This window comes from Stenella coeruleoalba (assembly GCF_951394435.1).
Source record: "Stenella coeruleoalba genome assembly, chromosome: 2".
Taxonomy (NCBI): domain Eukaryota; kingdom Metazoa; phylum Chordata; class Mammalia; order Artiodactyla; family Delphinidae; genus Stenella; species Stenella coeruleoalba.
The window spans coordinates 104,590,111-104,611,019 of NC_137147.1; the positions used below are offsets into that span (position 1 = coordinate 104,590,111).

General features: G+C 42.5%; 1 protein-coding gene across 6 annotated transcripts in view; it reads right to left on the minus strand.

Annotated features, from left to right (window-relative positions):
* TRPM1 (transient receptor potential cation channel subfamily M member 1) overlaps positions 1-20,909 on the minus strand; it is an 84,452-nt gene that overhangs the window by 23,070 nt on the left and 40,473 nt on the right. For 4 of the 6 annotated variants that reach the window (XM_079911957.1, XM_079911953.1, XM_079911952.1 and 1 more), the window contains 6 exons: positions 19,724-20,016; positions 17,100-17,328; positions 6,016-6,138; positions 5,341-5,472; positions 3,160-3,288; positions 343-594 (listed from right to left, as the gene is read on the minus strand). In XM_079911957.1, coding sequence (XP_079768083.1) covers positions 343-594; positions 3,160-3,288; positions 5,341-5,472; positions 6,016-6,138; positions 17,100-17,328; positions 19,724-20,016 — 1,158 coding nt within the window. Of the gene's footprint in view, positions 1-342; positions 595-3,159; positions 3,289-4,812; positions 4,862-5,340; positions 5,473-6,015; positions 6,139-17,099; positions 17,329-19,723; positions 20,017-20,909 lie in introns of those variants that run through there. The other 2 variants (XM_079911956.1, XM_079911954.1) reach the window with 2 other exon arrangements.

Here is a 20,909-nt window from a genome sequence, read left to right on the forward strand (position 1 = left end):
GCACGTGAGCTGGAAGACTGTCTGGAGTAGGGGTCGGGGAGGGTGACCCCGGGCCCCCTTTGTCTCTGGCTTCTACTGCATGTTAGGAGGTTATGTATCAGGTTATTGCCAGAAATCCATGTACCTACAGTAGGCCCTCAACCTCATGTTCATCAATTGGATTTAATTAAATTGTTGGTATGTAGAAGAACTATGCATCTTAAAGCAAAGAACATTTCCTGTAGGAAACCAACTGCAAGGGAAAGGTCAAATGAAATGCAACAGAGCCATGCTGGAGGCCTGGCCTCAGGTCCTAACCACAGTCTCGGTGTCCGTAGTTACTCACGGGGCGTCAGGACTAACCATCTTTCCGATCATCATCACGTAGGGTCCCAGATACTTGTTGACACCAAAGATGTCCAGGACACGGATGTACCAGAAGATGATATCCACGCAGTAGATCACGCGGCCATAGCCCATGTAGGGCTGCTTCTGTAGGCGGAGGATGGCTCCAATCATGAACATGGAAATGGCTACGAGGTCTGTGATGTTCCAATATTCCTGAAGCCAAACTTTTATTTTCTGGCTGAGTTTACCAGGCTCTGACATGAGGATCTACAAAGAAATGCCAAAGAACAAAAAACAAGGGAGTGTGGTATTGGAAGACTTGTCTTCTTAGAATCTTGGGGCATTAGGACTGGAGCGGCATTCCAGGGCATCTGGTCCCCTTTCCTGCTCAAGACTTCTAAGTACTAATCTTCTCAGGCACAAAAACATATCTAGAAAGGGAAATTCCACAAAATCCTCTGTATGCCTGGAGTCAGGGTTTCACAAACTCTCAGGAAATGCCTTCTAAATTATGTCCCTCTGGCTGTAATTAAAGTAGCTGCCTTTTGATCCCTTTTCTAATTCTCTGGACACTTGCCTGTGAGCCCACGTTCCAGAGTTAGTCCAGGAGGAAAACTCTAGAGCAGAGATAAACCTGTGAGGTCCCACAGAGGGGCAGTCCACCCAGGGGAGATGGCAGAACCGGGATGGGAAATGTTTATCAGCCAAAATTGCTTTGTAACTCAGAGATGGGAAGTCAGGGGGAAGCTGAACTTGATTTTCTCCTGCTTGAGAGCTTACCCTTTCAAAATCACCACTGATTAAAGGGACACTTCCTCAGAGTAAACCTGAAAATATGTAACAAGCAGCAGGCACGGGCACACTTAGAGCAAGCCCCACGTATGCAGCTATGGCGTGCAGCAGGGTGGGGGTCTTAAAAGTGGTACCCCTTTACTTACTGAGGCTCTGGGTAGGTTCTGGGGGCTCCAGAGGTGGGATGGGGTGGTGGCTATTTATGGGCCAACCCAGAAGGCGTTCACTAGTTTAACAACTTGTGCACTCTGACTGATGGCCGCCCACCCTCTTTCCTATAACTGGGGGTAAAGAACAGTGTCAGTATATGGCTGATGCTCAGTGAGCTCACGGTGTCCCTAGAGATGGCACGGCAGGCCACTTGGGAAATCCCAGTTGTAAAGTGGGCAAAGTTTGAGTGAAGCCCAGCTAGAAAAGAAACAGGAGTAGTAGGAGATGGGTTATAACATTTTAGATTTGGCACTCTGCGTTTCTCGGGCTGTCATCAGACTGACAGCCTCGAATTAGCTCTCCTGGGAAGAAGTTGCCAGTGACAATTTTTCAGTTCAGTGAAAGGGTCACTGCTGATTGCAAAATAAGAATATTGGTTCTCTATCAGTGGGAGAAAGAATATGAAATTCTGCTGTGTGCTTTCTCAAGTTCACTTTTTCTTGGCTATAAGCTTTTCCTTTACAAGCTGATATAAAGAATTAAAACTTGCAGGTGATATTAGAAAGAAAAGGACCTGGCCCATATTTCCTCTGCAGCCTGCAGGGGCTGCCCTCTTGAAGTTACATGTTAGTTTCAAGTCTCCTGTGACACCAGTCTGCAAGAGATGGTGTCTGTCCTTTTCCAACACTTCTTTGAAAATCCTGTTCCCTCTGTTTGCAGCAGTTGCGCTGGCAGCCTGCCCAGAGGCACTGGAGGCTTCCACCAGGTGGATGCGCCCAGCCCCCATCTGCTGCAGGTGCCGCTCGCTGTTCGGCTCCCACCTGCCCCCTTGGGCAATTGCAGCCACTTTCCCAGAGATGCTGGTGGCTAGCTGATGTGGGTACAAAAGTCTGTTCCCTTTGGTCAAAGTGGGACAGACTCTACAGTATTAAATACACTCAGAGCTCCCTGCAGGATTAGGCCAGGGACAGATTCCACTGAAGCCACACCTTGCTCAGCCCCGTCCCCTCTTCTGACCTGGTCACCCTGTTGCCTCTCTCTGCTCTCCTAGGAGCTCTCCTTTAATAAACCCCTTGCACAAGAATCCCCTTCTGGGTTGGAGGGAGGACAGTGTGGTTCAAAGTCCTGAGTTACAGGAGAAATGTCATCTCCTACATCTCCCTTTCTACTTCCAGCTCCGAGAAAACAGAGCCCAAATTTGTACCCAGTTGGAGTCATTGGTTTATCTCAGGTACCTGGCAGCATTTATGCTGCTTTTCTAGGCACTCAGACTTATTTTTATTACTAAACACCATCTATTCTGCCTTGTGTTTTGATTTCCAAGTTCAAATTCAGTTGGAAGCAGAAGGTGTATAAATCTCAAGCAAGGGAACTGGATCAACTTGGGATTGTGACACCTCGAAAGAAAAGTTCCACGGCACTTGGGATTTGCACAGTACGTTTTCAAAATAAGGAGCTACATCTGGGGACTTCCCTGGCGGTCCAGTGGCTAAGACTCTGTGCTTCCACTGCAGGGGGCATGGGTCTGATCCCTGGTTGGGGAACTAAGATCCTACACGCCCTGTGGCCCAAAAAAAAAAAAAAATTTTTTTTTTTTTTAAAAGAAGATACATCTGGGGGCTTCCCTGGTGGCGCAGTGGTTGAGAGTCCGCCTGCCGATGCAGGGGACACGGGTTCGTGCCCCGGTCCGGGAAGATCCCACATGCTGCGGAGCGGCTGGGCCCGTGAGCCATGGCCGTTGAGCCTGAGCGTCCGGAGCCTGTGCTCCGCAATGGGAGAGGCCACAATAGTGAGAGGCCCGCGTACAGAAAAAAAAAAAAAAAAAAAAGAAGATACATCTGAATTGAAGTCAGTGGTGGGTGGGGCTGGGACAGGCCTTTGGAGCATCACCTCCCGAATTTTCTCCAGGGCCAGGCTCACGATGTAGGAGATGACGATCCACTCCTGGAGGCAGGGCCAGCGCTCCATCCGCACCAGGATGACATAGTTGAACAGCAGTAGGTAACCCAGGTAAGATATCTGAAAGGCAGAAACTGTGAGCAGTGTCTGGGGAGGTCACATGTGCCTGAAAAAAGCTTCGAAACCCTATTTACAAGTGGACACATCTTCTAAAACAAATTTTCATTTCCAGATGCACTGAATCCTTTAGAGGAAAACTTCCACTCACATCACCAGTGCAGGCAGAGGACTTTGAGGCAGATGGGGAGGCATTTTGTACTTTAGTGCAATATGGGCGCTGACAGTCCATTCTCTAAATGAAGATGCATTTGTTGCTACTATCAGCCTCAAGGGGAAATTATAAAGTTGCACGAAATTATGATGAGTCGGGAAACTTTTAGTAGTTGACTGGTGTGCCCTTTACATTCCTGGAAATTGGAAAATGTTACTGACTCTTCCCTGCCTTGCAAATTTCCTTCTTGAACCTTTCCACTGCTGGCGGATGTGGGAGGTTCGAAGGGAGGAGGCTGACAATGAGGTGTCTTCCCAGGTACACACACCTGTCTTGAGGCCCCTCAGTCAGCCCTGATATGTCTGTGATGTGCTGTGCCCACAGCAGGGTGCCTATCCTTGTGGCATGTAGAGTTGGGAGAGATATGGGAGTGAGCTATGAGGTGGAGGGAGGGTGGTCTGAAGATGACCGAGGTTGATTCACTCTGAAGCTGTACGCACCACGGGTACAGGCCCCTTCTGAAGTCTTGGGTAGGTGGGGGGAGGGTGTATACTAGCAACTATATTTGTGATTCGCAGCCTTTTTTCTTTTTTTTTAAAAGATGCCTCCCTCCTGATTGTTTAAGTTTTACCAGGATACAGGTAGCATCCCATGTATCCACTATCTAGTCTTTGCAGGAGGATTGGAGCAAGAGTTCTCAAAGTGGGGCTGCACTGGGAACCCCTGGCAAGCTATAAAATGTGCGACCCCCTCCCCACATCCAGGGGCAGCATTTAGAGGCCCTGAGGAGACGCCCAAGGCTCATCAGCCCCCTGGCCCCGCACTCTTCATACGCATCTGTGGAGGCCAGGTATCTTCCTGGTCCTCAGCTGGTTCTGACCAGAACAGGTGGGCAGCTATGGCTTTGGTGGTATCGCCAGATGTGGCTGCCAAAAGGTTGGGTGTCCAGGCTATAGCTGACCTGGGTCCCCATGCAGCCCGCTGGGTGCCACGCCCCAGAGCTCTGGCTCTGCCTTCTGCCCTCCTCATCCATTACCCTGTCCATGGCTTTGGACCTGGCCCCTCACGTCCCATCACCGCTCGCACCCAGTCACTAATGGGACTGCAGTGCCAGGATGTGCCAGGCGTGTGCTGCTGCTTGGCATTTGGGACTTCATGAATATTGTCCCTCCCCCGGACCGCAGTGGTTGCAGGAAGCACAGCATGCCTGCCACCCCTGCTGGGACGGCCTGCACCTGAGCCAGTTTCCTCCAAAGGCTTCCAAGCTGTTCCAGTCTCCTCGCCCCACTTTTCCTGCCCATCCACGTGCATAAGGCTGGACCACTCTTGTTCTGGGTGCATCACTCTGCTGGAGCCGTCCAGACAGAGGCCACTGATGGGGCCGGAGGAGAGTGTGTGGTCACGAGGTCAGTGTGGCCTGCACTTGAGAGCAGAGATGCCTTGATTTGCTCCTCTCTTCCAGGACTTCATGCTCTGGGCTCAACCCTACTCTTTGAGTAACCCCATCAGTCTCCTGAAAAATGACATCTGTGAGCTTGCTCTCTAAATACTAGTCATCTTTGTTCATTGTTGGAATAAAACTCTACTTCCCTAAGTTTGTATTACTAAAGACATTTGAAAAATTCTTCATCTTGAGCAAATAGAATATGACTATTTTGCTTTATGAAATGGTGTATTTGGGGCTAGGATGGCCACATTCCTATGTATAAATACATGACAAGATATCTATCTAGATCCAATTTTAGCTGAAGATTCTGAGTTAGTCCCACTTCTGTTTTCATAATTAATTTTAATCCATTGATTTTTTTAAAAAAACACTTTTTTTAAGCCCTTGACAATTTTCTTGATTCTGACATGTCTAAAACATGCTAAATGGTGAAGGCTAAGGGCAGGGAACTTACCGTGTAAAACCAGAACTTGACAATAGGAGCGTTGTAGAATTCACAGATCTTGGTCCCGATGGGAACACTTCTTTGCTTTTTTTGTTCATTCTCCTCGTCCCCCTTTCTCGAGCCAGTGTCTGCATTCGCATCCTGGAAACAGAGCAGAGCACGTGGCAAGCAGGCTGCCAGATGGGAAACGCCTTGGACTCCAGCACCATATTTAACAGACAGGTGCCTCAAAAATCAAGGATATAAAAGACGCAGACACAGAGAATGGACTTGAGGACACGGAGAGGGGGAAGGGTAAGCTGAGATGAAGTGAGAGAGTGGCATGGGCATATATACACTACCAGATGTAAAATAGATAGCTAGTGGGAAGCTGCTGCATGGCACAGGGAGATCAGCTCGGTCCTTTGTGACCACCTAGAGGGGTGGGATGGGGGGGGTGGGAGGGACACGCAAGAGGGAGGAGATATGGGGATATATGTATATGTATAGCTGATTCACTTTGTTATACAGCAGAAACTAACACACCATTGTAAAGCAATTATACTCCAATAAAGATGTTAAAAAAAAATCAAGGATTATAAATGTCCCCAATTCTTGCAGTTTCTAAATTCACGGCGAGAGAAATCACAACTATTTTGAAAATGAGAGTTGATGGATACTTTTAGAATCAAGGGTATCACTGACCATATTCTCCTCCTCTTTTTCTTTGCCGTCTTCATTTTCCTTGGATGTTTGATATGAGAAGTCATCACAGGTGCGAAATTCCAAAAACAAGATGGTCGGGGGGAGAAGAATCCCCATGATAACCTAGGTATGAAGAGAAAAGTGGATTTTTAAGCTATGGTAATTCTTAAAAATTTTCCCACTATAGGCAAAAAATTTTTAATTATGATCTTCAGCATTAATCAGTAATCTAGCAGCCCTGGAACAGGTCTAGCTCTGCTCTGACTGTCTGTGGCTTATTCTGTTTGCTATGTTGATAGAATTGCAGACACTGAGAAGTTTAAGGTCATCCACCAAATTTTTCTAGATGAACAGCAAGCAGTATTGTGTGGAATCCTGACTTAAAAAGCGAAGATCTTGCAATAGTGTTTCAAAGCAGGCAATTTTTTGAAGTAAGATATAGTAAGTAAAAATAAATAAATAAATAAAATGATACCTCTAGTGAAGTAGACCAAAAATATTTTATATAGGAATAACTTAGATGTAAATGTGAATATATGGACCAAGAGTTAGAAGACAAACGTGACTCATGAATGTAGCACTTACTTGGGCTCTGCCTAGACAGCAAAAGGATGGCCTAGCTCATAGATGGAAACCCTTGACATTTTTGTCAGTGCCATGCAGTGTGTCTCCAATACGGAACTCTGCCCCAATGTTCAATGCTAATTTTTTAAAGTTTCCCCTCAGCAATCCATTATTAAGAATAACACAAAAGGGGGACTTCCCTGGTGGTCCAGTGGTTAAGACTTCACCTTCCAATGCCGGGGGTGTGGGTTTGAACCCTGGTCGGGGAGCTAAGATCCCACATGCCTCACGGCCAAGAAACCAAAACATAAAAGGGAAGCAATATTGTAACAAATTCAATAAAGACTTTAAAAATGATCCACATCAAAAAAAATCTCAAAAACAAGAGTAACACAAAAGGGTTATTTCTACCATATGCTAAAAATTATATTATAAAGCACCAATAATTAAAACAAAGTGGTACAGGTGCACGAAGAGATCAAACAATAGAGCAGAATGGAAGGTCCAGAAAAAGATTCAACTACACATAGGCAATTAATTTGTGATACAAACACCACCTCCAATGGGAGAAGCAGAGATGACTATTTAATAAACTGTATTGAGAAACTGGGTGATCATCTAGAAAATAATTAGGTTGGATTCGTATCTCACACATACACCAGAATAAATTGCATCTAGCTCAAATATTTTGTGAAAGAAAAAAAAGGGAGGGGGCACAGACAGAAGATAAAACAACTAACAATCACCACATGAAAATTCTTTCATAAATGGAGAGTAGGAGAAAGCCTTTCTAATTAGGCTCCCAAATCAAGAAGCAATCAAAATAAAGATCAATATCTTTGATACTGAAAAAAAAATCACAAACTTCTGCACAATGAAAACATGCCTTAACCAAAGTAAAAAATAACTTCTGGGAAAACATATTTGCAGCTCATGTGACAGGCAAAGGGCTAATCTTTCTAATTAGAAAGGATCTTCTAGAAGTCAAGAAGAAAAATTCTAACAACCCAGCAGAAAAATGGGCAAAGGCAGTGAACTTAGGGACATTTGTACTGAGAGGAAAATGGGCTTGTCCTCACTCATAATAAGAGACATTCAAAGGAACTACACAGAGATCTCATTTTTTACCATTAGATTGGAATGTTTGCTCACACACTGTATTGGTGGAATTGTGGGAAAACAAGACATTCCCTACACTATAGGTGGACACCTCCACAGAGGGACAGCTATCAAGATTGCAAGTGCATATCCCCACGGGGCCACCAATTCCCCTTCTGGACATTTATACAGCAGATAAGTGAGATACAGTATGTGTCCAAGAGCACTCATGGTGGCAGTGAGTGTAGCACCCCCAGGCAGGAGTGACCTCCATGGCCTCACTGGGGACTGGTCATAAACTGTGGCCATCGACCATGAAGGAGAACTGGGGAAGCGGGTAAGAATGAAGGAATATTCTGTGTCCCAGAGGAAGTGAAAAAGGAAGGTACAAAACAATAACGATGCCAACCCTTGTGAAAAGGAAAAAAAAAAAAAAGAATATTTACTTCATCATGAAAAAAAGGAAAGAAAGAATATTTATTCATAGTAGCTTTATATATGGAAATATACATAAGAAACAAATATCAGTGGTTGCCAATGGGTAGAACAAGCCATATGGGGGACAGGAGTTGGGAAGGAGACTTGTCACTTATACTTTAAAATAGTTTTAATTTTTAATATGTGCATGTCCTTATGACCTATTCAAAGAATTAAAAAAAGAACAAACCATCCCTGCTTTAAAATAATTATATATTTATGTTGTGAATTAAAAATGCTTGGAAGGGGGCTTCCCTGGTGGCGCAGTGGTTGAGAGTCCACCTGCTGATGTAGGGGACACGGGTTCGTGTCCCGGTCCGGGAAGATCCCACATGCCGTGGAGCGGCTGGGCCCGTGAGCCATGGCTGCTGAGCCTGTGCGTCCGGAGCCTGTGCTCCGCAACGGGAGAGGCCACAACAGTGAGAGGCCCGCGTACCGCCAAAAAAAAAGAAAAAAAAAAAAAAAATGCTTGGGAGGAAGTCTGATGTTTACAAATATTTATACCTTTGGGTAGACATTATATCTAAAAGTAGCATTAGGTAAAGAAGGAAATGATAGAAAAATACCCACTGGATTTCAAAGACTTAGTACAAATAAAAGCATATAGACTATCTCATTAGTGATTTTTTTCCTTTCAAAAACATGTTGAAATGATAATATTTTGTATATACTGGTTTAAATAAATATATTATTAAAATTAATTTCAACTGCTTCCTTTTTACTTTTTACAATGTACTTAAAAAACTTCTTGTAACTATTAAAAATTTTACTTTCTTAACTAGAAAATTTAAAGTGACATATGTGGCTTGCATTTTATTTCTGTTGGACAGCACTGCTATAGATTCTATAGCTTCATCTTGCTCTTTAAAATTCTGGCATGTTTAAAAATTGCTTTTTAAAATATATGTTTCCTGGTTGTTTATGGGTTGAAGAGATAGAACATTTGGACCTGTAGACTTCATCACGGAGTGGATTTGGGGATGCTCCTCTGCCCTTGTTTTCTCCTGCCACTTGGCAGCTGGATGCAGAGGCTGGACCAGACCCAGGCTGTTTTGTAAATTTTATTGAAGTAGGGTTGATTTACAATGTCGTGTTTAATGTCTGCTGCACAGCAAAGTGACTCAGTTATATATATTCTTTTTCATATTCTTTTCCATTATGGTTTATCACAGGATACTGAATATAATTCCCTGTGCTATACAGTAGGGTCTTGTTGTTTATCCATCCTATATATACTAGTTTGCATCTGCTAATCCCAAACTCCCAATCCTTCCCTCCCCCACCCCTCCTCCCCCTTGGCAACCACAAGTCTGTCCTCTATGTCTGTGAGTCTGTTTCTGCTTTGTAGATATGTTCAGTATGAAGGTTACTAAAAATAGAGTTGCCATATGATGTAGCAATCTCACTCCTGGGCATATATCCAGACAAAACAATAATTCAAAAAGATGCATGCATCCCAATGTTCATAGAAGCACTATTTACAATAGCCAAGACATGAAAACAACCTAAATGTCCATCGACAGATGACTAGATGAAGAAGACGTGGTACATATATACAATGGACTACTACTCAGCCATAAAAAAGAATGAAATAGTGCCATTTGCAGCAACCTGGATGGACCTAGAGATTATCATACTAAGCAAAGTAAGTCAGACAGAGAAAGACAAATACAATGTATCACTTACACGTGGAATCTAAAATACGACACAAATGAACATATCTGTGAAACAAAAACAGACCCAGGTTTGAGCCCTATGGCAAGACTGTAGATGGCATGTTCTTTCATTAAAAAGTATACCGTTTATCTTGGGCTTCCCTGGTGGCGCAGTGGTTGAGAGTCCGCCTGCCGATGCAGGGGACGTGGGTTTGTGCCCCGGTCCAGGAAGATCCCACATGCCGCGGAGCGGCTGGGCCCGTGAGCCAAGGCCGCTGAGCCTGCGCATCCCGAGCCTGTGCTCCGCAACGGGAGAGGCCACAACAGTGAGAGGCCCGCGTACCACAAAAAAAAAAAAAAAAAAAAAGTATACCGTTTCTCTTTTGGTGATGTTAGCAGCAGTTGATGTCAATTCATCAACTCACTGGGGTTGAAAATTGGTGCTGTTCTAATGCTATCATTTGGTTTCCATTTCTTGGCTGGAATAATTTTACAAAGAGATGTTTCCCTCATCTACTCAGTGGTTACCCAGTGGTTCAGTTCATATAGAAAATGCAGGATAAATGCTTGATTCTTTCCCCTTTATGTACCTGTTTTCAAGATAATGAATTGATTTCCTATCAGCTGCTGAAGGTAACTGATTTTTCTTTTTTTAACTATTTCGTATTCCCACCAGCAGTGTAGAAGAGTTATAGTTCTTCCACATGCTTGCCAACACTTGGTATGGTCAGTCTTTTAATTTTAGCTTTTCTAGTGGGTGTGTAGTGCTATCTCATTGTGGGTTATTTTTATTATATTCAATTTAGTTAAGCTAAAAAAATAAAAACCAGTTCACCCATTCCTCCCACTCCATCCTCACCCCTGCTTCTGTCAACAACCAATCTGTTCTCTGTGTCTATGAACTTGCTTTTTGGTTTTTTTAGTTTTCACATGTAAAAGAGATCATAATGTATTTGTCTTTCTCTGTCTGACTTATTTCACTTAGCACAACGCCCTCGAGGTCCATCCACCTCGCAAATGGCAAGATTTCGTTCTTTTTTATGGCTGAATAATATTCCATTTTATATATGTATATATATATATATAAAAGTATAAAATATACACTGTGTATATATAATAATATTCCATTGTGTGTATATATATCATTGCATACATATATATGTACATATATATCACAATTTTTTATCCATTCATCCATCAATGCACACTTAAGTTGTTTCCATGTCTTGGTCATTGTAAATAATGCTGCAATGAACCTAGGGTGCAGATATCTTTTCAAGTTAGTGTTGTTTTCTTTGGATAAATACTCAGTTGTGGAATTGTTGGGTCATATGGTAGTTCTATTTTTAATTTTTTGAGGAACCTTCATACTGTTTTCCATAGTGGCTGAACACCCACCAACATTCCCACCAACAATGCACCAGCGTTTCCTTTTCTCCACATCCTTGCCAAAACTTCTTATTTCTTGCCTTTTTGATGATGGCCATTCTGACAGGTGTGAGGTGATATCTCATTGTGGTTTTGATTTGTATTTCCCTGATGATTTGTGATGTTGAGTATATTTTCATGTGCTTGTTGGCCACCTGTATGTCTTCTTTGGAAAAACGTCTATTCAGATCTTCTGCCCATTATTTAATTGGATTGTTGGTTTGTTTTGTTTTCTGCTTTTAAATTGTATGAGTTCTTTATATATCTTGGATATTAGCCCCTTATCAGACATACAATTGCAACTATTTTCTCTCATTCAGTACGCTGCCTTTTCACTTTGTTGATGATTTCGTTGGCTGTGCAGAAGCTTTTTAGTCTGATGTAGTCCCACTTGTTTATTTTTGCTTTTGTTGCCTTTGCTTTTGGTGTCAGATTAAAAAAAATCATCACCGTGTCAAGGGCTTATGTTTTCTTCAAGGAGTTTTATGGTTTTAGGTCTTATGTTCAAGTATTTAATCAATTTTGTGTTAATTTGGGGGTATGGTATAAAACAGTGGTTCAGTTTCATTGCACGTGGCTGTCCAATTTTCCCAACATGATTTATTGAAGAGACTATCCTTTCCCTATTGTATATTCTTGGCTTCTTTGTCATAAATTTATTGACCATATATGCATGGGTTTATTTCTGGGCTCTCTATTTTTTTCCATTGATCTATGTTCCTGTTTCCATTGTTTTAATTACAATAGCTTTGTAATAAGGTTTGAAATCAGGAAGCATGAAGCCTCCAGCTTTGTTCTTCTTTCTCAAAACTGCTTTGGCTATTGGGAAACTTTTTGGATCCACCTAAACTTTAGGATTGCTTGTTCTATTTCTGTGAAAACTGCTATTGGAATTTTAATAGGGATTGCATTAAATCTGTATATTGCTTTGGGTAGCATGGACTTTTTAACAATATTAATTCTTCTAATCCTTGAGCATGGAATATCTTTCCATTTATTTGTGTCTTCTTCAATTACTTTCATGAATATCTCATAGTTTTCAATATACAGGTTTTCACCTTCTTGGTTAAATTTATTTCTAGGTGTTTTATTCTTTTTGATACAACTGTATATGGAATGACTGTTTTCTTAATTTTTCTTCCTGATAGTTCTTTATTAGTGTATATGTTTACTTAAAAATATTGTTATGAACTCATGGATTTAAAGATATTTGCTATTCATTACTATTAGTAATAGTATTGAAGGTCAAACTGTCCTGTTCGTTTGGCCAGTGGAAGCCTCTTCATGTTTGCTCCTGGGTCCCCCTGATCTGACCCTAGGGGTCCTTGATAGCTTCTTTAACAACTGGTGTGTCAACTATTCTGGGCTCATCTTGTACATATCCTGCTACAGACCTGGAATCAACCATATCTCCAAGAAGTTCTGGCTTCAGTGAATGGGAAATGATATTTCAAGGCCACAGTTTGGGCACTAGGACTGTTCATGCTTTTGGGTAGGTCTTTGTTTCTAGGCTTTTCATTGGCCAGAGCTGGAATGAATTCATATTGATGCTTCCAATTAAGTACTATAGGCTTTTTTGCTTATCCTCTTCCAGATTACATCTGTGTTTCCTTTTCTTCCACACCAAGTCCTAGTTCTCAAGGACAGAGGGGGGTGACAGAATTAGAATATCTCGCTGTTAATCAGTTGCTTTAACTTAATAGTTTCAGAATAATGATGTTAATACTACCACTATCAATTATGATTACTGAAAAGTTACACTTTTTTTTGTACAGGTGCTCCCCATTCTCCTCTCATTTTTATTTTTTTATTTGATTTTATTTTTTTAAAATATGTAATTTTATTTATTTTTGGCTGTGTTGGGTCTTCGTTGCTGCGCACGGGCTTTCTCTAGTTGCAGCGAGCAGGGGCTGCTCTTCGTTGAGATGTGTGGGCTTCTCCTTGCTGTGGCTTATCTTGTTGCGGAGCACAGGCTCTAGGCGCGCAGGCTCAGTAGTTGTGGCTGGAGGGCTCTAGAGCGCAGGTTCAGTAGTTGTGGTGCACGGGCTTAGTTGCTCCATGGCATGTGGGATCTTCCCAGACCAGGGCTCGAACCCATGTCCGCTGCATTGGCAGGCGGATTCTTATCCACTGCGCCACCAGGGAAGTCCCTCCTCTCATTTTTAAATGGTTCTATTATATCTATATTATCAGAACATATAGCTGTTATACACTATTTTCTCTCCCACTTAACCGTCACTTAGTTTTAACACTACAAGTAAATATGTATCTGATGCTATCAGCCCTGTTGCTGATGCCTCTCTGGTTATTTTGGTTGTTGGAGATTCTTTCTCTAATAGATTCTTCAGAAAGTGCTCATAGGAACAATATTTCCCTGAGTTCTTGCCTGTTGGCAACATGTCATGTGTACCCTTTATATTTGACCATCACTTTTGCTAGATATAAAATCTTTGCCTCAATTTTCTTTCTGGGAGTATTTTTATATGATACACACCATTTTTTTTTTCTGACATAAATGGTTGCTATTGAAAGTCTGATGATAATTGAATTTTTTTCCCTTAGAAGTCACTTGATTTTTTTTTTTTTTTTTGCCTAGAAGCTCAAAGAATTCTTTTTTTCATTAAAATCCAATAACTTTATTTTATTTATTTTTTTTTAACTGTTTATACATCTGTTGGGATAGTTTTGACATGGGTCTATTTATTTATTTATTTATTTATTTATTTTTTTAACATCTTTATTGGGGTATAATTACTTTACAATGGTGTCCAATAACTTTATTAAAGTGTGTCTTGATGTTGGTTATTCTGGTTGATGTACTCAGGTTCTCAGTGTGTTTTTTTAAATATATAGTTTCATATCATTTGTCTTCAAGAGAAATTTTTGAATTCTAGTTTGAGACACTTGCTTCTATTTCTAGTTTTAGCTGTTATGGATACTTTCATATTTTTAGCAACATAGGCAATATCTTATGTTGCTATTTCTTTGTTAATTTAAGTACTATCTTAGTCATCTAAATATCTATTTTAGATGAGACTTTATCTTAATTTATCTCCTTCCCCTCTGCTCCCATTTTTAACAACCACATCGGTATTTTCAGTTCCTATGAAGTTACCTTTGTAACTTTACACAATAAACTGGAATCTTCACCTCTTGTTTCAACAACTCTTGACAGTTCTGATTCCCCACTTTACAACATGGGGATATTATGCTGTTTACCCCTCTCTCTTCCCCTTCCCACCAGCCAACTTTTCTTAGCTGTACCTTTACTTTCGTAGTTTCATACTTGATAACCTTTGTATTATATTTAGGATTTATATTTAGGTCTTCAATACTCTGTCTATTGGATTATTCTAAAAAACTGAAGATCAATAAAAAGCATTTACATTTTTATTACCGTATAAAATACTGTCTACTGTACAGTCACATGGCGTGCTGTGATTGCAATTTTAATGTAGAATTCTGGTGCTACTAGAGAAACCTGATCATGGTATCAAAGGTCAAATGGTCTTTTTTACCTTCTATCACTCAAAAATCGTACCAAATTTTCATTTAAATCATAACCGAGCCTTAACTTTTGTGTGCAGTTTTTTTTGTTTTCCCTGGTATTTGATTCTACTTCTATTTTCTCATTAATGATTATGAACTCTTTTTGTTTCCCTAACCCATACCCCTGATCCTTTATAGCATCTTAGTCACTGCATCTATTTGTTGGAATCATTTCTATTCTTCTGTGTACTTTCTTCTTGCATATCACTGACTCTTTGCACTCATTTCATCCAACTGCTTTTTCATATGGGGATTTTAAAAAACTGGGGCTTGTTTCTTGCATTCCACATCACCTGTGTTCTTGCAATTTTGAACGCTTCTTTCAATGGAATGCCTGCTGAAGTACTTTTTCTGAAGGAGTAAGTAGAAAGTATATAACTTGAATCTTTGTCTATCTTAAATAGATATCCTATCCTCATGTCTAAAATAGCTGGACTGGGTAAAAAAAAAAAAAAAAAAAAAAAAATCCAGGTTCCAAATCCTCTCAGAACTATGAAGGCCTTGTTTCAGTGCCTTCTAGGTTTCAGTATTATTAACGGAAAGTCTGATGCCAACCTGATGTTCATCGCTTTGTAGGAAACCTGCTCTTTTTAAAAAAAAAATCTTCAGGATCTTCTCATTATTCTTGATATTCTAAAAACTATTTATTAATATCCAAACTTATGTATAATATCAGCTTAGTGCATTGTATATAATTGGGCAATTAGGCATGACATTTATATTTTTTTTTAAAGAAAGAAATGGAAATTTTTATTCAAGTCAAATTTGAGGATTATAAAACCCAGGAAAAGCATCTCAGAAAGCTCTGAGAACTGTTTCCAACATTTTTTTTTTTTCTTCGCGGTACGCGGGCCTCTCACTGTTGTGGCCTCTCCCGTTGCGGAGCACAGGCTCCGGACGCGCAGGCTCAGCGGCCACGGCTCACGGGCCTAGCCGCTCTGCGGCATGTGGGATCTTCCCGGACCGGGGCACGAACCCGTGTCCCCTGCATCGGCAGGCGGACTCTCAACCACTGTGCCACCAGGGAAGCCCCGGTTTCCAACATATTTTTAAGAAATGAAGTGCCTTCTGTATGTCAGAACCCTGATGCCCAGGATAACATATATGGTCTTTTCTTTATCCTCATAGCAATCCCATGAGCTCAGTATAATATTGCCATCACAGAGTAGGTTATCTGAAGGTTAGAATCTCTCCTTAAGATAACCTAGTCGTTAACAGTAGTAAACAGCAGAGCTGGGATTTGGTCTCAGTACAATTTTCTATCCCCTAAATCCTTTTCAGACACTTTCATAGCTTCATATTCTCTCATAAACCCCATAGAATGAAAACATTGCCAATTAAAATGATATCAGACAGCAACCTAAGTGTCCATTGACAGACGAACGGATAGAGAAGATGTGGTGTATAAACACAATGGAATATTATTCAGCCATAAAAAAGGAATGAAATAATGCCATTTACAGCAACATGGATGGATCTAGAGATTATCATACTAAGTGAAGTAAGTCAGAGAGAGACAAATATCATATGATATCGCTTATATGTGGAATCTAAAGAAAGGATACAAATGAACTTATTTACAAAACAGAAATAGACTTACAGACATAGAAAACAAACTTGTGGCCACCAAAGGGGAAGAGGGGGAGGGATAAATTAAGAGTTTGGGATTAACAGGCACAAACTACTATATATAAAATAGATAACCAACAAGGACCTCCTGTATAGCACAGGGAACTCTGCTCAATACCTTGTGATAACCTATAATGGAAGAGAATGTAAAAAAAAGAATATATATATATATATATATATATATATATATATATATATATATATATAACTGAATCACTTTGCTGTACACCTGAAACTAACACAACCTTGTAAATCAACTATATTTCAGTAAAAGTTTTTAAAAAGTAAAACAAAACGATATCAGACAATTTCAGAGTTATAAGGGCATCTATAGAAATAGAGCTCCGGTGTCCACTATAGTGGCGGGTGGCTGGTCCAGGGATGCATGGCTAGTTAGGGTGGACTCCAAGCCTGTAAGCCACTCATGCTGCAGGTCAGGCTCTGGCGTTAGACCACGTGGATTCAGGAGCCAGACCCATGCCTTGCAGCTCAGATCCTATCCCTTAATCTTGAAGCTTCCGGTTCTCCTGTAAGACAAGGATTGCCATGGCGTCTCCTTCCTGGGGTTGTTCAGAGTCATGGATGTATAAACCACAGCAAGCACTTAGCTCAGCCAGGCAGGGAGTCAGAGCTCACGGGTGGCACTTGTCACTATACCGTGCTTACCGACCACGTCACGCATACCTTCAGGCCAGGGTTCTTCCTCATCCGCAGCCTTCCCATCCACATGTCAGTCAGCAGCATCTGGCTGCAGGTGTGGGCGATGAAGTCCCGATGTTTGGCTGCGACAGCCAGTTTGAGGCAGGTCGAGTTGCTCCAGTTTTTCAGCTCGTAGGTCAGCAGTTTCATGGCGATCTGCTCGTCATGCTTGTAGGACTGGTCCAAGAGCTCCACAGCAAGCTGGCCAAAGTCTCTGCAGAGACAGAAATGGGAGCAGGGTGGTCACGTGCTCTTCATTCGAGAGCTGTGTCCGCGGGGATGTCGTGGAGCCACAGGACACAGAGTCTGTGACTCCCTGTCCTCTGGGAGCTCCAGGGGATGTCCCCAGGGGGGACGGCCAGGGGCCAGGGGCTGTGCTTAGCCATGTCAGGGGCTGACTGCTCTCGCTGTAGATGGCGCTTTAGGTGGAGCCCAAGTCTGCCCCTCAGGCCCCAGGGACAGAGCAAAGACAAAGTCCCTTCCCTCAGGCATTCACGAACAGGGATGCAGATGGAAAAGATGGCAAATGAGAGTTTGAAAACAGCGCCTGTGGGACTGGAAGTCAGAACAGTGTTCATCCTTGGTGCAGGGGAGAGGTGGACATTGAAAAGGCCTCCAGGAGGGCTGGTGGCACAGGTAGGGTGCTGTTTCTTGAGGGTGCTGGTCAAAGTTGTGTGTTGGGTTTGTGAACAGTCACCAAGCTGCATGTTTTGCACACGTGCCTTCTCCTGTATGAGTGTAATACTTCAGTGACACATGGATTACAAGAGCGCTCTCAGTGCTGTGAAGGAGACAAGGTCTAGTTGCCATGGGGACCCAGAGCAGAGAGGACCAATTGCTGGAGGTGGGGGAGGGGGAGTGATGAGAACCAAGTGGCGGATGGAGAAGGGGACACAGGTGATTTGTGAACATAAGATGTATTCCCTTTCCACATGACCCTGATGCGAGGATTTAATGATAGTCATGAACACTTCTTGTTCCTTCAACTTTTTGTGTGGCATCGATGTGATTAAGGTACAGTCCTATAGGGATCACCTTTCTTTGCTTTTGTTTCTCCATTTTATAGAAGATTTGATGCCAGTTCTGAGTGGAAGGATGAAAAAGGGAGGCATTACTTGTGGGGGATGGAGACGCAGACTCTGCAGCATCTTCTGGCCTCAGGCCCCACGGGCTGCAGGGGGTCACCACGAGGGTCCTCTAGGAAGCAGAGGGACAGGGCTTGCCAACAGATGGAGGCAGGGGAACGCCTCCCTATTTGTAAGAGTCTTGAACACCTGATGTTTAGAAGTCAGCTAGTGATTTTAGAAATACAGTCCGAAAGATAAGCAGGGTGCTTCACAAAACAAAGATATTACATGTTGGCAGAAGGGCCTGTGTACAATTCAAGTTCACATGTCTGTAAAGTTGCACGGGGACTTTCGGTTTCTGGTTCCACACGTAAGGGACTTGGAAGTTGCCACTCTGTCCTAATAAAAAGTACAAAAGCTCAACAAACTCAAAACCCACGACTTTTCTAGATTCATCAGAGAATTGAGGTCACAGGGCAAATTGCTGTCCACCTAACTGGAAAGACAGAAGGCAGATACTGAGAATCGCAACTTAATGGAGCACAAACCCGGGGAACCAGCGCCAGGTTGGAAAACCTGAACTGTAATTGATGAATTTCTGGAGGCCCCGTGAGGACAAGTCTGCAAGTTAATAGCTCCGGGTGGCCCAGGCTTAGAGAATTGTCCACATTTTTGTGAGTTTTACCTCCAGGAGCCCCACCAAGTTCTCACAGAGAAGATGGGGGAAGAATCCTCTCATGCTGCCGTCTGGGAGAGGGGAAAGGGTCCATTCTGAACTATGCCCAGAGCACTCTATTCTTCATAACAAGGCCTGCCCTCGGGGGAAACTGGCTAACCAGAGCTTAACCTATTGGTGTTTTATCAGAGCCTAACTGAACTAGAGGGAGGGAAATACCCAACTCCAGCCCCCTGTAGCCGTCCTAAGGGGGGGAAATCCAGAGGTACTTGTGAAGGTCAAGTCCAAGGGCACAGGTTCACTAGGTTGTTTCCTTGTGAAAATTGGTCTCATTGTCTTTGCACTAAAATTGTGTTTCCCAGAAACAGAATCATGGACATAGAGAACAGACCGGTGGTTGCCAAGGGGGAGGGAAGTTGGGGTAAGCTTTCATATATAGAATGGATAAACAAGGTCCTACTGCATAGCACAGGGAACTATATTCAATATCCATAAACCATACTGGAAAAGAATATTTAAAAAATGTGTATATATATATATGTATATGTATAACTGAGTCACTTTGCTGTACAGCAGACATTACCACAACACTGTAAATCAACTATATTTCAACAAAAAACATATATTGATTAAAACTGGGTTTCCATGGTTTGCACCAGAAGGCAGTCAACAAAAACAATGAGAGTCCAGAAACGCCTCAGAGAGACAGAAGGAAAAATGCTGACACAATGGACAAAGCACTTGATGAACAAGCTTTAAAGGTCATTGTACTTAAGCGAGAGATACATTTGCCACCCTTCCCAGCAAAGGGACAGTGCTCAGGACCATAGTGTCTCCTGGTCCTTAAATTCCCTCTGGACACTCACTTTGAGTTGTTGTCCAGGTCCTGGGAGATGTCGTCCACCAGCTCGCTCTCGGAGGACTCGTGGGCCATCGACTTGTAGAGCTTGCAGGCCACCAGGGCCTTCGCCATGCTCTCCTCCCCGCGCTGCCAGAGGAAGACCGCCATTTTTTGGCGCTTCATCAGCACGGCCCACACCATCAGCTCGTGGAAGGGGTACTGGAATCGACTCACGGCGGGGTCGTCCACATCGATGTCCAACTCCTCCTCCTTTTTCTTCTTCTTCTTTTTCTTCCCTTTGGCTGGAGGCTCATCATCCTGAGGGGAGAGAAGCACCTTTGCCACGGTTCTGCCATAAACGTGCAACAAAGGGTTTCAAGACAACTGGAAAAAGGGAAACCTCTCCCTCCAAGGGAATAAAGAGAATTCTAAGTACATCTGCGGTTTCCAACCAGTGTACTAATTCTTTGGAAAAGATGCACATGTTTATTATGAGAAGTAAACCATCGAAGACCAAATGAGCTGAAAAGGCATACTACTGTTTGAAGAGTTTATACGCCTGGGTTGGCAGGGTTTTTTTTCCCCAGAAGCCTCTAAAAATTGAAGAGATGCTGCAAAACTAAAACAAAGAAAACACTTCAATCCAAATCACCCCATGGGAGAGATAAAGCCTGTAGCTTATTTCCTCAGGGGAGTCTTCAAGTACCAACACTCGTTTGCCAGATACCGCTGAACCGGAGATTAATAGGAAAAATGTAAAAGGGGATGGAGAAAAATGTCTTGTTTCCCTACTAATGGTTTAAGGAAGCAAGCGTTCCATTTTTTAAAATTATAATTTATTTATTTATTTATTTTTGGCTGTGTTGGGTCTTTGTTGCTGCACGCTTTCTCTAGTTGCCGTGAGCGGGGTCTACTCTTTGTTGCGGTGAGCAGGCTTTTCATTGCGGTGGCTTCTCTTGCTGTGGAGTAGGGGCTCTAGGCCCGCAGGCTTCAGTAGTTGTGGTGCCCGGGCTTAGTTGTTCCACGGCATGTGGGATCTTCCTGGCTCAGGGCTTGAACCCGTGTCCCCTGCATTGGCAGGCAGATTCTTCTTATTTTTTTTAAGGTATAAAGTAATAGCTTTATTTTGAACTTTATTATGTTTCAGACATTTCTCTAGTCATTTTAGATTTATTTCAATAAACATTTTCCTATATCTTGTAAACCGCATT